Source organism: Chiroxiphia lanceolata, chromosome 1, assembly GCF_009829145.1.
Source record: "Chiroxiphia lanceolata isolate bChiLan1 chromosome 1, bChiLan1.pri, whole genome shotgun sequence".
Classification (NCBI taxonomy): Eukaryota; Metazoa; Chordata; class Aves; order Passeriformes; family Pipridae; genus Chiroxiphia; species Chiroxiphia lanceolata.
This window is the reverse complement of record NC_045637.1, coordinates 4735522-4754028: the sequence shown is the minus strand read 5'-3', so window position 1 is coordinate 4754028 and position 18507 is coordinate 4735522. Positions and strand designations below refer to the sequence as shown.

At 40.7% G+C, this 18507-nt stretch overlaps 1 protein-coding gene across 18 annotated transcripts in view; it reads right to left on the bottom strand.

The window, feature by feature from the left end:
* The window catches only part of PTK2 (protein tyrosine kinase 2), a 190477-nt gene that overhangs the window by 131114 nt on the left and 40856 nt on the right, over positions 1-18507 (bottom strand). For 8 of the 18 annotated variants that reach the window (XM_032676509.1, XM_032676525.1, XM_032676534.1 and 5 more), the window contains exon 1: positions 770-1027. In XM_032676509.1, coding sequence (XP_032532400.1) covers positions 770-872 — 103 coding nt within the window. In that variant the 5' untranslated portion in view covers positions 873-1027. Of the gene's footprint in view, positions 1-769; positions 1029-18403; positions 18431-18507 lie in introns of those variants that run through there. The other 10 variants (XM_032676568.1, XM_032676549.1, XM_032676591.1 and 7 more) reach the window with 3 other exon arrangements.

Here is an 18507-nt window from a genome sequence, read left to right as displayed (position 1 = left end):
TTTTCCATCTAAGGAAGACTTGATTCTTTGGCTACTAACAGAATTTGGAGCTTAATCCCTGTATACTCACACCCACAACTCCAATACACAAATACCTCCTAGATTATAATACGGTAAATATTAATGTCTCGGGGTGCAAGTTAAGATTATCACGTGAGTGAGTTTCCCATGTCCATCTAACTATTGTTATGCCTCAATTTCAAGTCCAACCCTCTCATTGTAATAAATGCATGCTCTGTGGCTACTTATTGTTTCTGGTTTGGGGGTGGATAATAGGGGTGGCAACTTCCGAGACATTAAGTAAAAAGATGTTATTCTTCCAGTGCAAACGCTGCCTACGCTCAGACACTTGAAAAACTACTTCTTCCAAAAGGTGAGTGAAAAGCAGACTCACCCTCGCAGTGGCTTCAAACATACAAAGATCACAAACAAAGCCGTCAGATCCTCACATCAGTGCAAGTACAAACCAAACAGCTCAAGCACTCTTTCATTTCAAATCATTCTCAAAGGCAGAGGGGGGGGGGGAAAAAACAACAACCAACCCCAAAGCATCCCAGCTGTCAGGTGAAGCAGCTCCTGCGGAGGGGCAGCTCCGCACTGCAAGCGCATGACCAGAATATTTTATTTCCTAGCTTTGCTTTCTGCTTTGATAGGGAAAAACCTACAGAACCACAGGTGGTAAAACGTTACATTAAGAGGGGGGAAATAAATATACATATATTTATACATCAAATGAATAAACACTTGTATATAAATAAAAGCCGCGTACCTTTCGCCCAGCACATCGGGAAGGGGCTGCAGCCGCTCTTCTCCATGCAGCCCGCACCTGCCCGCCTCGGGGGCTGCTGCCCGGCCACCTCCAGCAGCCACATACACGGACCGTGCCCGATATCCCGGCCAGCCCCGGCACACAATGTCCCGATTCACCGCTCCCGGAGCCGCCTGGACGTGCCGGATCCCCCGGCGGGGAGGGAGCCCCAGGAGAGGAGGAGGGAGCCCCAGCCCTGCGGCCTCACCCGGCTGCGGGGGGAACGCGGTCCCGCAGCCCGCCCGGGGCACCGCCGCGCTCCGGAGCGGGGATGCTGCCCCGCTGCCTCATCCTCCCCCGCCCCGGAGCATCCTCCTCCTCCTCCTCTTCCTCCTCCCCGGGTGCGGTGCCGAGGCGGAGTGAGCCCTGCGGAGGAGGGCGGGCAGGGGCGGGAGGCGATTACCCAGCGCCTATTAATATGCTAATCCCCGTCTGCTGCCCGCGCCCGGCAGCCTCCGGTTCACCCGCTGCGGAAAGGCAGGGCTGGAAATCCCGCCTGACCCGGCTGCACACCGGCCACCCCCTAACAGCCCCTTACTCCCCAAAACCCGCGTTCTGCCATCGCTTTTATACGTTTTTGATCTCCGCTTACTGACACAACTCCAGACACCCTGAAAGCACAGGAGAACTTCCCTAAACTCCAGCAGGAATTGGGGTCACACCCTCCATCACCACCTGCCTCACTCCACTGGAGTCACTGACGGAAGAACGCTGGTGGTGATGCTTTGCCTTAAACAGCGAATATCACAGCCCACGCCCAGGGGTTACTCGGTGCCACATCCAGCCCCGCTCTAAACCCAGGCTTTCTTTATCTCATCAGAAGGCAAAGGTCACCTCAAACATACACCCCAGATGGTGCACGGCCTTTGTTTCTTCTTAACTTTGCAGTACCTAACATCAAAAACTGCTCACAACCATTTTTCTTTTAAAATCGTGAGTGTAAAGGTTGAAAAAGCCTGTGTTTACAAACATACATCCAGGCAGAATGTGTATACGGAAGTTAAAAAAAAAAAAAAAATCCCTTTTACACCCAGCAAAATAGTTCACGAAAATTACAAATAACTTGAATTAGCTAAAATACATATTAATAATAATTCAACAGGAACAAGACTCACACTGATCATTAAAGCTCTTTATATATTCCACTGTAATCTCTTCTCACTCCCAGCCCTCAGCAGTAAGGCGTAAGGCTTATCCAAGACTAGCACCAAAAGGGAATTAATCTAAAGCCAGCAGCCTTCAACTTAGCCTATCTGCCTACTTGTAGCAGCACGCACTCATCTACAGCATATGTTTAATTACCATTCTTTGCTGCCATCTCATTTCTCAATACACTGGCTATGCAGAATTAGTGGTGTACGTCAAAATTCTTGATTAAAAAAACCCCCAAAAACAACAAAGCAGCAACTGCATTTAAGTATTGTTTTCTTCTCTGTTTAGAGAAGAAAAAATATTCACTGAAAAAAAAGAGAGAGAGAGAGAGAGATTAGGCCACAACCAGGCCCATCAGATGTTCTGCATCACTGCTCAGGCACAAAGCTCTTTCTGGGGCTGGAGAAAGCCAAAGGGAACTGAAGACATGCCTGGGTGCCTTCCTCCCCCCACCATAAAGTTTTCAAAGCCCTTCAGTGCTACACAGACAGAAAAACACTTTCAGCGACAAGGTCGATTGTATTTACCTTCAGTAATAAAGCAAAACATGCTGTAATAATATTTAAAATACCAATTATTGTATTTGTGTGGGTACAGAAGAGGCACAGACAGGGGCTCGGTGCCCTTCTGGTTCTGCAGCTCACAGGGCAGGAAAGCTGCTTTTACACATCCAGCTCTGCCATGGGCTTTCCTTGGTGACCTTGAGCAAGTCAGACTTGTTTCCTAAGAAAAAGGAAAGCCGCAGATACTTCTTCAGTTTTCCTTAAGTTGGTTTGATCTGTGCTCTAGGGTGCAAGATATATTAAAAAACCGTGTTTCTTCCATAAAAACAAAGTGTTTTGTAGATAAGCTGCTACAAAAATCCAGAAGTAAAAAGGGGAAGGTCTAAATTAAAATTTTATTCATGAAAACAAAACCCTTTAAATATCAACTGGTAAGTGCATTACCAAGGAGAGTTTAATAAACAGAATGTGTGGACTCACATTTTTCTTTACACTTTTAACAGATGAGGCTAATACAGATTATCAATCCAAGTGTCAAGAGAAACTGCCTGCTCATATAATACCAGTATTAGCATCATTCTCCTCAAGGACATACTTTCTTCTTGTTGTATTAGGCTACAAAATGAAGGTGAAAACAAAGTAGCGTGAGAGATTTTTTTATTCACTTTTAGAGGCTATCCAGCATTTTACACTCTATTTATTTTTTCACATAAGCCAGGTGCTTCCTTGATGCTAAGATTTAAAAAGATATTTAATTTCTTAATTAAGAACTGTTTCTGTTAGAGGTACCCTGTAGACATATGCTCATTCTCTTCTTTCAAATAACATGATAATTTTTCTAAAAAAAAAAAAAAAAAAAAAGGCCAAAAGCATAAAATCTGTGTTCTGAAGATAATCAGAAAACCCAAAATTCCAAGTTGCAGGAAGGAAGGGGGGCAGGGATGGAGCAGGAGACAAGGCACAAAGTAAAAAAAAACAAACTTGAAAAGTTAAATATGTCTCCAGTATACTTAATATCAAGTATTTACAACATTTCATAAATACTGCTCATCAAGTAGGTATCTGAGTAGCATTTATGTAAAATCTGTTTTAAGTCGTGCCAATCAGATTATACCATTTACTAAGGTAAGAAACATCTGTCAGAAATTAGGACTGTGAAACGGGAACGTTAGTTTTTGTTGTGCAAGATGCATATTGCTGACACACATTGATAGTATCTGCACAGTAGTCACTGCGTAAGCAATGGTGTTAACACCTATCAAAGATAATTCCAAAATAATATTTATTTTTAAAAAAATCATGCATCCGTTTCCACTAAGAACACACAGAACCACTGACTATTTTCCCAAAACACACACTGTAACCAGAAAAAAAAGCTCAGACTACCCCAGTAACAACAGACAGGCCAAGGTCCTCAGTGAAGAAATGGCATTTTGCCTCAAGGAAATTCAAGTTAAGACTTTTCTGCTGTGACTACGATTTTGGTTGCTCAATTTCAGCCTGGTTTTAAAGACTACTGAAATCAGCATCAGGTTTTGGAAAGTGGCGGGGGGGGGATGTCAGAAGCTTTTTTTGAATTGTATCAAGGCATTTACTTTTTGTTTTAATCCTGTCTGCAGCACTGATCCTGTCTCATAGTGAAGTCACCTGCAAAAATCACAAAGCTTTGGAGAACAAAGGGTTAAATAACAGTTTTGTACAACTGGGAGGCACATAAAAGGTTGTCTAATTTTTTTTCCACGCAAGCTTATCCAAACAAAAATAAAAGATCTAAACCGCCTGTCAGACAAACTGGCAAAGCCTGGCTTTCTCTAGGGTTGTGCCCAGAGCCTGAGCTCCTGGGGGGTGTCCCAGAGATCTCATCAGCAAAGAGCCAACCAGGGTTTCTCCCTCAGTGAATGGCATCATTAGGATCTCTCTGCTATTCAACTGATTATTTTCACATCAGTTAATATCACTATTCATCAAATTTCCATCAAACTGGCAGGCGAGTTGGAGAAGGGGACCAGACAGAGCCAAACACAGAACACTTATCCAAGTTCCACTGCCCTGAAAAACCAAACTGAATTCGGTATTTGGAAAGTGTGAAGAAAGCAGTCAGAGCTGTACCAGAGCAGTGTTGGACAGCAGAACAGAGATCTGTTTTCAGATCCTCTCCTACAACACCTCAGCCACCAGATGAACACACCAGCAACAGAGCTCCTCCAAGAGAGAGGAGAGCAGCCCATTCACTTGTTATAACAAACTCCAAGAGCTCCAGCCTAGAGCACAGCAACTGCATCAGCATGAGGGCTGGAGCACCTGTCCTGTGAGGAAAGGCTAAGAGAGCTGGGGTTGTTCAGGCTGGAGAAGATAAGGCTCCAGGGAGACTTCAGACTTTCCAGTACCTAAAGCGGCTACAAGAGAACTGGAGAGGGACATTCCACAAGGGCATGGCGTGATAGGACAAGGGGGAATGGCTCTGGAATGAAATAGAGTACATTTAGATATTAGGAAGAAATTCTTCCCTGTGAGGGTAGTGAGGCCCTGGCACAGGTTGTCCAGAGAAGCTGTGGCTGCCCCAACCCTGGAAGTGTCCAAGGCCAGGCTGGATGGGGCTCTGAAGAACATGGTCTAGTGGAAGGTGTCACTGCCCCTGGCAATGCGGTTGGAACAAGATGGTCTTGAAGGTGCCTTCCAACCCAAACCATTCTATGATTATTATTATTTTGGACTCCATAATTCACAGTCTTATCACTTCACAGCTACTGTTTATCCCTCAAATAGTTACTAGAAGGTGAAGAACAAACACATTGTTTTGAAGGAGATCTGCATATTCATGTAGGAAACGGAAAAAATTCATTACATTCATCTTGCTAATAAAGAAAGTTTCCAAACTAAAGATGCCCTCAGGACAAGTGGAATTTTTTTTTTTTTTGGTAAAGCCACAAATGCTTTTTACTGAGACAATTGCAGAACAGCCTGTAAAGGTGAAAGTGCCTGATGAGTGTGCTAAAAATTAAAACATGTTTATTGATCGTGTGACAATCTTCTGCATCCTAATTAATTTGCTTTTCCATGTTAGTATCCAGAATTTTGCAAACACCCTCTCCAGGCACTGAAACTGCACTGTAATCTTTGTTCCTCTTCATTTTCTCAAGTTAGTTTTTTATGTGTTTTTTGTTAATTACTATTGTTATTTTGTGAGTTTGTGCATAATATTTAGAGTGGAAAAAATGATCTGCCCTAAGTTTCTCTTTAACAAGAGTCAAACAAACATCACCTTTGTTCACAAGAACTGCTGAAAAATGGTTCATCACCATTTGGTTCATCACAAAATCTCAAATTATGGTTCCTGAAGTCTGCCCTACTCTGAGCTCAGGTTTGCTAAGGCTGTCTTGAAAACCTACCTTTGATTACCTGGTCTCTAAATTTATCATCCTTGACCACTACCAAGCTCTTGCCCTTCCACCCACATCTCCTCTACCACACCTTTCTCCTGAGGGAGAAGAGTGATGGGTTTCATGTCCTCCAGGGGTCTCTGAACACCCAAGAAGCTCAGTCATCATTCTGCTGCCACCAGAGATGGTCCTTCTTATTTAACTATGAGCATTTCAACAGACAAAAGAAAAATGACACGCTACTTTGAATGTCAAAATCCAAGTCCAGTCCTTCAACAGAAATAATTCAGCACAACTGAGAAGCAGCATCACCTCCATGAGTTCATTTGACTCTTTGCAATACAGACAAACTCTAATTCTAGACTAGATTAGGACATTTTTCTCTCGAAGTCTGAAAAAGCAGAGATGACTTATGTAAGCCCATTCTAGACTATAAACTGTTGAGGAGCTCTGCATAGGACATTCTTCTGTCAAAAAATTCAGTCCAATACTGAATTTACTGTTATCTTCCTCCATCTGGTGAATTGTATAGTAGGCTACATCTTGGGTATAGCCAAAACGTGCAGAGTTTTAAAGCGACACTTCATCACCTTCTGGACCACGGTCACCTCTTCAGCCGTAGTATCCTCTGAGCTACATTTTAAAATAGTAGTGGTCAGAATTCACTGGTTTTCTTTCCAAATCTCAACCTATTGGTAGTAGTGAGGTGGGGAACAAAACAGAGCAGGATGTTGGGACAGAGCAGAAGGAATGCAGTGTTAATGAAGTTTCCCATACCTCCCCTTCCCAAGGGATCCCCTGATGCTGTGCAGCAGAGCAGACAGCAACGCAGCCTCCCAGCCCCTGCTGTTGAGACAACAGATGTTAGAAGGACCACTAAGTTAACTTTATTTTTATTATTTCATAAATAAAGACTAGCCATTTTTTAAACCCATATGGGTTGTATTAGTTTTCAGGCATGAAAGTTGCAGCAGATTTCCTTGTGGGTGGACTCACCCGCTCATATTCTCCCCCACTTCCTTCCATTTATTTTTTGAAGGCTTTACTGTAGAGAAGGATAAAGTCAACACCATGAAAGCTTAGAGTGGTTTAAAATTGCTCCTTCCTTAGGGCACTGATTCCAGTCTTCTGTCTCTTCATGTTCTAGGCTGTTTACAAAAAAACCCAACCAACAAAACCACTGCTATCCTCAAGACATCTTTGAGAAGTTACTTCACAATTCCAGGGCTTAAAATTAAAATCTGCTTCATGGAGACCTGGAAAGAAGAGGTGAAGAGAGGAAGAAAAGTGATCTCCACACATGCTATTCCTCATCTTACTGCAAAATAAAATCTGATACTTTTGCTCTGCCACAGGTTCACTGTGTGCACCAGTTTGCACTGCTTCTCTTCAGCCTTTTCCAACGTGGAGGATCAGGGATGACTGGAGAAAGTGTGAGACAAAGCAATCCAAATGGTCACCAGAAGCTTTCTTGACCTTATAAAACTTCCTTTATTTATGGGGAAAACCTTCCATTTATGATGTAGAAGGTATCTGAAGGGGGAGGACCTCAACCCTTTGATGCTGTTTAAAGAAAATGCATTCTGAGGGGATTACTTTTGTTCGGTGGAAGGGATCCATGAGTGGATCAGTTGATTTTCTTAAAATCCATCTTTATTAATTCAAGGGTAACCTAGAAATAATTAGTCACATCTGCTAAAAGGGATATAGGAAAATGAAGCTGCTTATGGGTCAGCAAGTCTCTTTAGTGTCTGTTCACATCTGGGCTGCTTTCTTGCTCATCCAATACCAGTGACAGGAAAGAAAGTAAGAAAACTGCAGCCACAGAGAGTACAATTAAATTATCAGAAATGGTGCAGTCTGGACACGTCTCTCTTGTCCTGCTTCTCCTCCATATGCTAAATACAAAGTTAGCAACAGTTTACCAAAAAACTTATAGTTGCCAACATCTTTTTAGCATAAAGTTGTACCTGATTAACATGAGTTGTACCTGATTCCCGGTGTTACCTAAATCACAAATAAAACATTAGAAATTCCTCAGACTTTCAAACCATTAAATGCAATTACAAACTGAATAAAAAAATAATCCATGAGCTCACAGTAATGCAACATTATTCCATTTATACATATATATAAACACACTGGCGGAACAGTTCACGTTGTACTTCTTAGTGAAGGATGAGCATAGCATAAATCCCCTATGTGTAAACAAACTCTTATAGGCTCAAGCAAATAGCTATTTAAGTTTAAAGTTCCAGTGTTGCAGAACAAATCAACAAGCCAGTGCTGATACCCTCCAAGTCTAAGAAAACAGAAAATTAAAAATTAATTATTAATTTTTACAAAACATCTTTTTAAAGTTTCACAGTACAAACATTAAGACTGCTCTAATAACCAAGCAAATTCTGTGCCTGAGCTATCAAGCAAAGGCCAGTGTATTTAAAAAAACCCAAGAAAATATTGTAAAACAGACACAAATCCCCCCTTCACTCTCCAATTAGCATAATTTGGATTGAAAAATTCCAAAAAACAGTTTGATGTTTTGTTTAGGAGAACCACCAGTAGAGGCCAGGTGTCGCTGAGCCTCCAAAACACAGAAAATTCAATTCTTATTCACTTTAATCAACCTCTCTCCCTATTTTTGTACCAAGAAAGGACATTCCATTTACAAGGGCTTTAACCTGTATCACTGCTTCATGAGAACAGCAATAAACTTTCAAGGAGCAGCTCCTCAGGCAGTCATTTTATGCTGTTACAGGGAATGAAAGGTCATCTTCAGCTAACACAAAACCTTTTATTCCATGCAAAATCCACCACCCTAAATAGCCTCATTTGCTCCTCCAATTACACAAGGCAGCACAGTTCTGCTGAACAAGTTCTGTTTACCTATGAAAATGCCTGCAGAGAGGTATCAAAGAGCTCAGAGAACACAAGAACATGTTGCTTAGTTTAAAAAAAAGGTTTCCAGGAGCTCACCACCAAATACAGCTCAAGCTTGTTTAGGTAACCAGCTGTGAAACAAGAGGGAACAGCACTCAGTGTGTCAAAGGCAGCTCATGCCACCTTTTATAATGCATAAACTGATGCATAAATTGATGAGCAGACCAATACAACAACATCTCTGTAGCTCCGAACTCAACTGAGCTTTAAGTGTGCTAAACTTCACCCGTTGACTTGAGGACAAACTTCAGCACGAAAGGCAGTGCTTTGATGAAGCTGGAAAGACATGCAAGAATTCTGTTATGAAAATTAAACTAGGCAAGACCAAGATGTACAAGACCAACTGATACAGCTGAGAAAAAGCTGTTTGGGCACAGCCCTCCTTCAGATCTAAGGGATGTTAAATAAGTATCCTATGTCTTCAAACGGTAAACAAAACATCAAAAAGCCACTTTCTGATGGCAGCCTGAATGACCTACATTACCAAAGATCACAAGAACAACACTGTCAGCATGTAACAGCATCTGACAGGACCAGGAGCTCATCTCTTGTGCAGTGCTGAGCTGTAGAGCACAGCTTCCAAAAAACCTCTGGTACTGCTCTCCCCAATCCCATTTGATGCATTTCAACCAAGACTCTAGTACTAAAGCTTTTAAGTGAACATGAGACTGGGATAAAAATCAGTGACTGCATAACCAGAGGCAGAATATAAACCTTGCTCTGCCACCCAGACGTGGAGAACAAGTGTAGTAAACTTAAAATGGGAGTAGGGAAGTTCAAGTACCCCGAAATAAATGCACAGTAAGAATTTTTAAATTGCAGAAGATGTGAAACTGCCACTTTAATAGGTTAAATACCTTCAAGGAATGACTTTAGTCAATTCTGCCTTAGGCTAGAAGGACAGACTTCCTTTATCCCCTCAGGTTTGGAAGGACGCAGGTCATTAGACAAAGCCTGATCAGTGTCCTTAAAATTTCTACTCAAAACCCTACTTTAGGAAGTTCTATATAAAAAAATTTCAATAATTCAGTTACTGATGTTTCCAGAACCTCAACCACAGTCACCACCTCTAACATGTCACTGTATCATTTGGCTCCCTCACCCTTCTCTATAGTAAAGCCTCAGGTTTGCTCCACTAAAACATTTGAAGACAATCTGAATCATAACATAAGGTCTGTTAACCCTGGAAATACAGTTCCAATATTTCTCTGTATTAAGCCTTTCACAGGAACAATTATCACAGATAACTCTCACAAATTACCATGGAAAAAAACCCCTTAAAAATAATAATTAAAAAAAAAAAAAATCAAACCATGTGAAACCATTCCAGTAAGTAATCTGAATGGACAATAACTAGAAACTTTAGTTTTAAGGATCTTCTTAGAGGAATAATTAGTGAATGAAGATATAATCTGGAAAACATCTTTGTGCCAGAGTTAAACAATTTAAGAATTTCTTAAGAAGTTTCCCATCCATCTCAAGTGTGATTCCAGCCCACTAATGGAAGCAGAGGCATTTAACACCCCACTTCTGTTATCCTGACCCTTTGTCAGAATGAAGTCCTGAGGAAAAAAATGTGCTTGCTACAAAGAACAGACTTTGTTAGTGCTGGTACGTTTGACCCTTCCATAGGAAAACCTGAAGAACATCAGCTTTACACCTGACAAAATAACTTCTGCAGTTTTTCATATTCAGATTCTTGATGTGCCTGAAGGAGACACCACAGCCATCATAAGGTGATGGGATATCTTCTTAAATATGTTCTTAACCTTCTGCAAATAAAAAAGGGAATGGGGGAGGAAGCCATAGGTACAATATGCACAATTTTTGTTACTACTTCCTTTTTCCAGTCTTCTGTTGAGCAAACAAACCCAGCACAAATAAGTTATGAGCTAAGACACAAGCTGAGCAGTGGAGCTATACATTAAGAGCTGTCAAGGATGTAAAAATAAACCAAAGGAAAGATCACATAATCCTTTATTTATGGTCATTTTAGGCGTAACTTATAACAAAGTAGCTGATTACAGTTCAGCTGTGCAGTGTTTTTCCTCTTGGTTCACTGTAGTCCGTGATGTTACTCTTCAAACAAGCCCATGTGTATTTTGGGAGAAGATCCCAAGCCACTCCCAGCCCAGGTCTTGCAGAACAAAACACGCACTAACATTTTGTATAAACCAACTACACAAGATCCAGCTTGATTTTCAGATTCTTGCTTTCAGTAACACTGTTATCCCCACCCTTCCTTTCCTCCACAGCTCTTGCTGTGAAAACTTTGGGCACCAACACACTCTGACACTACAGCAGGGAGTCCCAGAAATTCATGGAAACTGTACTTTCTGTGGAACAGTTGTTGAGAAACAGAGTGAAAATGCATCACAGGCCTCAGCAGAACAGAGTAAAGAACACACATTTAGGTACCATAATTATTGGTTTCTTCAGTTTGCCAAATTTCATCTTTTCCTTAAGTAATTCTGCACCAGAACGAGACCCTTTCAGTGACTGCCACTGAAGGCTGTGCTGTAAAGGACCAACAATCTCCTTCACAATGACCTGATGCCCTGATTGTAGCTCACTGCCCTCCATTTGTGAGGCTGGCTCTGCTCCTGGATTTATTTTTTAATCTGTAAAAGGAGACAGATGAATTCTCCAGTCACTCTTAGCAGACACCCACCCCCTAACTTGCCTATACAAAACCTTCTATTAACTAAAAAACCCCCTGCTACTACAAAAGTAAAAATCAACCTTGGAAGTTCCTAACCCCTTACCAAATACCCTCTAAAAATCCCTCTGAAATTTCTACAAACATGTCCCATTTCTGTAACCTCGGTGGAGTCCAGACAAAATTCTAATCTAGATCTCCAAGTACATCGTTTGAATAATCCTTATCAACATCCCTTCAGCTGTTTCTGCACAACCACCACCAGCCAGTTTGCCAGCAAGAACATACAAGTGGGTGTACAGAGTGGAATGAACTTCCTTCACTTGGGAATCTGAGCTGCCAGGTCCTGGACACACGTATTTATTGTGTGTTCCTCTGTATTCCTTTGACACCAAAACAGGTAAACAGCACACAAGCATCTGTTCCAAGCCAAACATTACCACAAGTTATTTATTTTGTGACAGCATGTAGTACAGAGTTCTAAGTCCCGCTGCAATTCTTCTGATATTTTACTGCCAAAAATCTGTAGAATCCCATAGTTTCTGTCCTAAGTGTTCACTTCCCCCAAAAAGCAAACCCTACAGACTTTTCAGGGGTTTCTTCTTTTACATTTTGTCCAAAAGCTCTGTCAAAAACTTGCCTTTTTTTTTTTCCTTCCTTAAGAAGAACACCAACTCTTAATATGTTTAAAATAAAGCACTGGATGATCCCCTTTCCCTGCAACCCTAACTATGTGAGACAAATCACTCACCTCTCAAATGGAAGACTAAGAAACCTCTTTCAGGAAAATGTAGCTCAGTGTCACCAGGCATCTGCATGACATTGAAGCTCAAGTTGCTTCTCCATCATCCTCAGTGAGAAAATATATATAATCTGACTATTTCTAAAACAAACTTTTCAAACTAGGAATAAAATGAACTATCTAAAAGAATTAAGAATATGTGCTGTTGACTTAATTCAAAGCTGGACTATAACACTGGAAATCAGGATACTTCATGTTATCCAGAGTGGAGCAGCCACACCTTTTTCTGCTACTTGCAAAAAGTTGCACAATTTTTCCTGGGAAAAGTATCCTTACCCCTCTGAACGGCATAATTCCTAAAGACATCAAGTCTAATATTAATTTCTGAGGAAGCAGATAAAAATTTCCAATTTGTCCTAAAATAGAGATTAATTAGAACAAAGAAAAAAAAAATCTTAGACACTATCCATTCAAGTGATACAATTTCTATTTGATGTACCCCTGACTGCCAAAATTCTTCCACTTGGAGGTGATTGCACCGGAGTAAGCAAGAACAAGTAAGCAGTGTGGGTGTCCCCAAAACCTTGGGAGCCAGAAGTCCAGACAGAAAACAACAGAGAAATGTGGTGAACTGCTGATTTGTTTGTTTGTTCTAAACTATCAGACTATTGATCCAGCCTGTACATAGGAACAAGAGGCTTTTCACATCATCAACTCTCACTCCTTCCCCCCCATGATGTCATAGTCCCAGTGAGTGACAAGTATATCAAATTTCACCTTCTTTGAGCATCAGACTAGAGCAGATATTAGGGGTGCCACTACATTCCCAATACTCCTGATTTATGTCCTGAATTTTTTGTTTAATACTACTCTCAATAATCTACCTTGAAACTTCTTTCTTTCTACCCCATCTCCTCCTTTTTCCTCCATCCTTACCCACACTCCCAGAAAAACAATGTCCTCCAGCCAGGGCAAGGTTCTTAACTATGAACCATTTCACAGACAGTCCCGGCAAATGGGGGATGTTCCTGACAGCTGGAAGAAAGCAAAAAACTCTTGTCTTCAAGAAGGGAGTGTCTGGATGGCTGTGGGCTGGTCACTCTTACTCCATTCCTGACAAGGTGATGGAACAAATGACCCGGAAAGCCATTTACAAACAAACAGTAAGGACAAGGAGGTGACCAAGGGTAGTCAGCACGGATGTATGAAAGGGAAAACACGCCTGACCAACCTAATGGACTTCTATAATGGAAGTACCAGCTTGGTGACAAGGAGTTGGCATTTCTCTTAATTTCAGCAAGACTTTCAACACTGTCTCCCATGACAACATCCTAACAGACAAACTGATGAAGTTAGGGACTAAATAAATGGACAGTGAGATGACCTGGAAACTCTCTGGACTGTCCAGCTCAACTTTTCAAAGGAAAAACACTAAAATTTCGATAACTTGCAATTTCTTGAGGTGCTTAACACATCTCATCATCTCAACACTACTTCATAGGTCAGCCTCACTGATAAAAATATTATTCTTACCAAACCAAGCTGTTGCTATTGTCCTTGTGGGCATTAGCTATAAAATATGGATGGGAACAGGGAAGAGGGCGGCATCAAAAGCACAGCCAAAATAAGCACAGAAAGTTTCACTGGAAAGGCTTGCAAACAGATAAGATTCAATGTCAGGACCTTAGTTGTCACCTCCCCAAGTGCTCAACACAAAAAAACCTCAGATATCCAATAGCAATAGCTTCTAAAAGGATAAATACATTGTTTTTCCAAGTATCAGAGGTATTACAACAATGAGAAAATGCATTCTATGAGGTAGAGATGATGAACTTATTAAAACTACTCTACAAAACTATCAAATTAGAAGGCTTTAATACACAAATAGCAAGGGAAACTTCCTCAAAGTGACATTTAAGTTTTTTTCACCAATAATCTCACCCAGTAGTAATAGTAGTTCTGTGATATGGAATTTGGAAATCTAGAAATAGCACCTGCCTCAGGTGCAGTGGCAGTGAAAGAATTAAAACTACAGGGCACATCTGCATCAAAAAAAGGAAATTCTTCTCAAACCTTCTGAACTGTAAGCAGGCAGCTATTCTAACTTGATAGCAGTAATATTTCATAAACAGAGATGCTTTTACTCTCTCACATGTAAGAATATATCTCATCATGCAAATAAAACCATTACAACCCAAGCCTTTACAAATATATGAAAATTAAGTTTACAGCTGCACAAAAATCAGAATTCTTAACAGCACTTGCAAAGATTCCTAGAAGGAAAAAAATTCCTGATTTTCAAGGGGATTACTGAAAATACAGCTTTTAGTGAAAAAGTGCAGGTTTCCTCGTGTAATCCTGTAAGCACCACACCGGGCACTCTGACATGAGAGGGACTCTTCAGCCTTACTGCAGCTTGTATTTAATTCTTATTTAAAGTTGAAGTGACAAACCAAAAAGCCATTATTTTGTACCTTTTTTTTTTTTTTTACTTCTGACTACACAGTTGGTTACCTTTTCCCCCCTTTAAGCAGGGATATTAACAACGGCTCGTGTTACTGAGTTTATTTTCAGCTGCATGAATAATCACTGCATAATTTATTACCCTCAGTAATACATGTGAACATTTATTTTAAGAATTCTGCATAACCTCAATTCTGTCAATTCTTGCTACTGCAACTCTGGTAATTCCTCAACTGATTTTTCATTTTCCAACTTCTAGCATCTTAGCAAGTACACAAAGCCACTGGGGCTTTTGAAACTGGAGCTGCTGCATTTGAGTTCATCACACAGGCAGGTGTAGATTTAGGATACGGAAGATGTAAGAGAAAAAGGCAGCAGCAGGTTGTTCTGAGGCCCTGTGCTCCTGTGGAAGGTGCCAGGAGCTGAACCTGGATTGATTAAGGGATCAGGTAGATAGAGGAGTGGACAGAGCAGGCCCCATCCTATGGAAGTAGCAAGGCCATGCACACCAACAACAGACTGAATGAGGACAGGCTTGTAATTCAGAAAGACCTTCTTTAAGTTGAGCTGAAGTTGTGTAACTCTTTTTTGTTTTGTCCTAAATGACACTTGGAACTAAAAATAGTTAGAAAGCCATTTAATATTTCAAGATAACAATGATTCTGTGTGAATGGTGCTTACCCAAACTGTACATCCAAAAATGCACACAGAAAGAGCAGGTATCAAATATGCTGCATATCTGGGATTAAGCTACACAAAGAACACTTATTTCCTATTAATTTTTTTATATCTTATGCTAAGAGAGAGCAAGATTTTACTTGACTCGAATTCTGTCTGGAGGAGAGCATCATCGAGAACAAACATCTGTACCTAAGAATCCATTCTGTGAGAATTTTTTGTTCCATTTTTAACCAAAACCCAGAATATGCTCATTTCTTGTATTTGTCTTTATTTTCCTCTAGTTCTTTGATACAGCTTTTTGCTGCCTTACGATTTCTTGATTCTGTGATGAGTATTTGCACTACAGGGTCAGGAACAAAGGACCAACTCTGAAGAAAAGTCACTTACATCACACAGATGCTACAGCTGTTTTAAATTCAATGTGACAAAATCCAGGAGGGATTGTTTCTAATCCCAACAGTGTCAACAGGGAAAGTTTAACTGCATTTACCAAAGGAAACTGGTATTTCATGCCTTCAGGCATAATGTGAACACACTCAGGTTGCAAGAGAACTTCACACACAGACAGGAGAACTGTGCTCTCTATCCCCCTTTGAAACTTCATTTTAGCAAGCTGCTCTCCAAGCCCTTCCTGGTTCACATTCCAAAAATTTTCTATGCTCATCTCCATGGCCTCCATCACAAGGTAGTAAAAACCCAAATTACCCAAAGCAGTGGCACAGATTATTGCAGGATAACACTCCTGAGTAATGATTTAACCAACAACCTCATCAATTTACACATTCACATGCCCACAAACAATCCTTCTTTACAAGAAGGTTTTGCTATGAAAATAAGTGTTCTGGGTGACCTTGGTGTACCACTGACTGTACCAAATTTACGTGCAACACAACCTCAAACAAGACACTACAGTCAAGATGACTTCAAGTAGCCTCCTCCCTCCTGCAAAGTCTACAAACACTGCAAAAGCCCCCCTGTCCCATATGATGATGAAAATGTGAAGTACTAAAATGAGGTGGCCAAAGTGAGAACATTTCTAGTGACATCTATTGTCCACTGCTGAAAGCAGCACCAAGGAAAAAAGAGATAAAGTTCTTCCAAACCTGAAATAAGAAAATGCCATTATTTATTGCAGTGATGAGTTCTGATGATTAAAACTTCCCATCTGAATGCAGAACCTTATCTTCATTCCATTATATCTTTTATCCAGACTGTTTTTCCAATTTATTATTATTCAAATTTCTTTTGAATTTTAATCCCATCATTCAACGTGCTTGTAACTCATTTTATGTTGGTGTTACCGTCAGATAAAGGCACAGAAAGTCCAGCACCACGGTCATTAATAAAAATATTGTAATAACAAAGACAAGTCAGATTCCTGAGAGACTCCATCCTTCCCTTCTGAAAATATTTTAAGCATGTCTTTAAAACAGGTTTCCTTAGTTCCTTTATCAGTGGGAATTGCCAAACCCCTGGTACAGGTAAGCCATGTTGTATAGCTTTTATATCCTCTATAAAGGCCTCCTGCCATGCCATGGGAAAAGCTCACCATTTCAAAATCCTGGGCAAACTTTTGCCCTCTATCAGTACTTCCAGGACACAGCTAAAAAGTAGATTTAGGACACTCCCACAGACATATTCAAATTGAAAAGAACAACCTCACTGTGATTCGCACTGGACAAACTCTTCAAGTCTCAAATATAAACTCAGAAAAAGTTACATCACACATCCCTGTTCTAGAAGCAGCAGAGAAAAAACCACAACAATCCTTATCTTCCCATCAGCCTGACCTAAACATCGAGTACTTACTTTTCCATTATTTTCCATAAGTACGTGCCTGCCTGACAACCACTCTCAGCACTCAAAACAATTTTAAAGATGCTTTCCTTAAGACAAAACTTGTTTAGAAGTTTTCTTCTAAAAGAAAACACATTTAGAGTTCTCTTCCTTGATTCTTGAAAACATTGGGGTTTTTTTCAGAAGAGCTGCTCTAAAGTTCTTGTGGAAAGACTACAACATATCAGCTATCAAGCTTTTAAATGAAATTGCCACTTGATTCCAACAGTAAAGAGCAACTACCTTCAGAGCAGGGATTACATCTCAGCAAGGAGAAATGAAAGAATACATAAAGATACACCAGCAAAATCAATGAGGCAGAGGGCAAGGACAAAAGGCAGGAGGTCTGACAGTGAACATCCAATGCCTTGATCAACCAGCACTTAAGTCAGGATTCCAGAATTCACATTGCAAGCACTGAAGAGATGGACAAATTCCATCTGCCAGGGAACAGGAGGCATCCTCACTCTGAGATCTGCAGCACAACTTGAGCCCATGGCACGAAAGTATTTATGAAGTTCAATACTTCATTAAAAACCAAATGCAACAAACAGTAAACAAAAAAAATGTTATTTTTAAATAATCAGGTCAGTGGTTTTTAGGTTTTTTGGTTGGTTGTTTTGGGGGGGGTTGAGTTTTTTTGTGAGGTCAGTGCTTTTGGTGTGGTTTATTGTCAGTGTTTAGGTTTTGTTTTAGGGGGGTTGTTTTTAATTTTTAAACACCACTGATAGGAGAGACAAGGCCCAATAGAGCAGGGGGTATTTCCAGCTCTGACACAAGTCTCCTGTGACCCCAGCCAGGTGAACAGTGTCACCTTCCCTACTACCACCTGAGGAGATTCCTGCCACTCATAAACTCCTCCATCCTCCTTACTTGCACATTGTCCCTCTGAATCACCACTAATACTATTTGTGGCTGTTCCTAATCTGTTCCCCTGAGAGCTGCATTACACGTAGTGCTGAGTTGCTTAAGCACTAACCATCTCACACACATTTAACAACTGCCTATAAATACACCTCAGTTACCTCCTCCCCTTCTCAAAATATACTATTTAAATGAGAAAAAAATCTGTACCTCAACAGGTTTTGTTTTAACCTCAGATCCCCACGTGACTAAGTACCATGACAGTGCCAATAAGAACTGATATTCTGATTATATAAAAGCATGACTGTATCACAAGTAAGCCCTTAAAAGCTATCTGCTGTCACATCAAGACATAAGTAAAAGCAGAGGACTTACCTGCTGGCAAGGGAAGTCTTGAAATATCTGTAACAATAAAGAAATACATTTAGAAACAGAAGGGAAAAATAGCTCTCCAATCGCATTGGCCTAATAAATTTTCT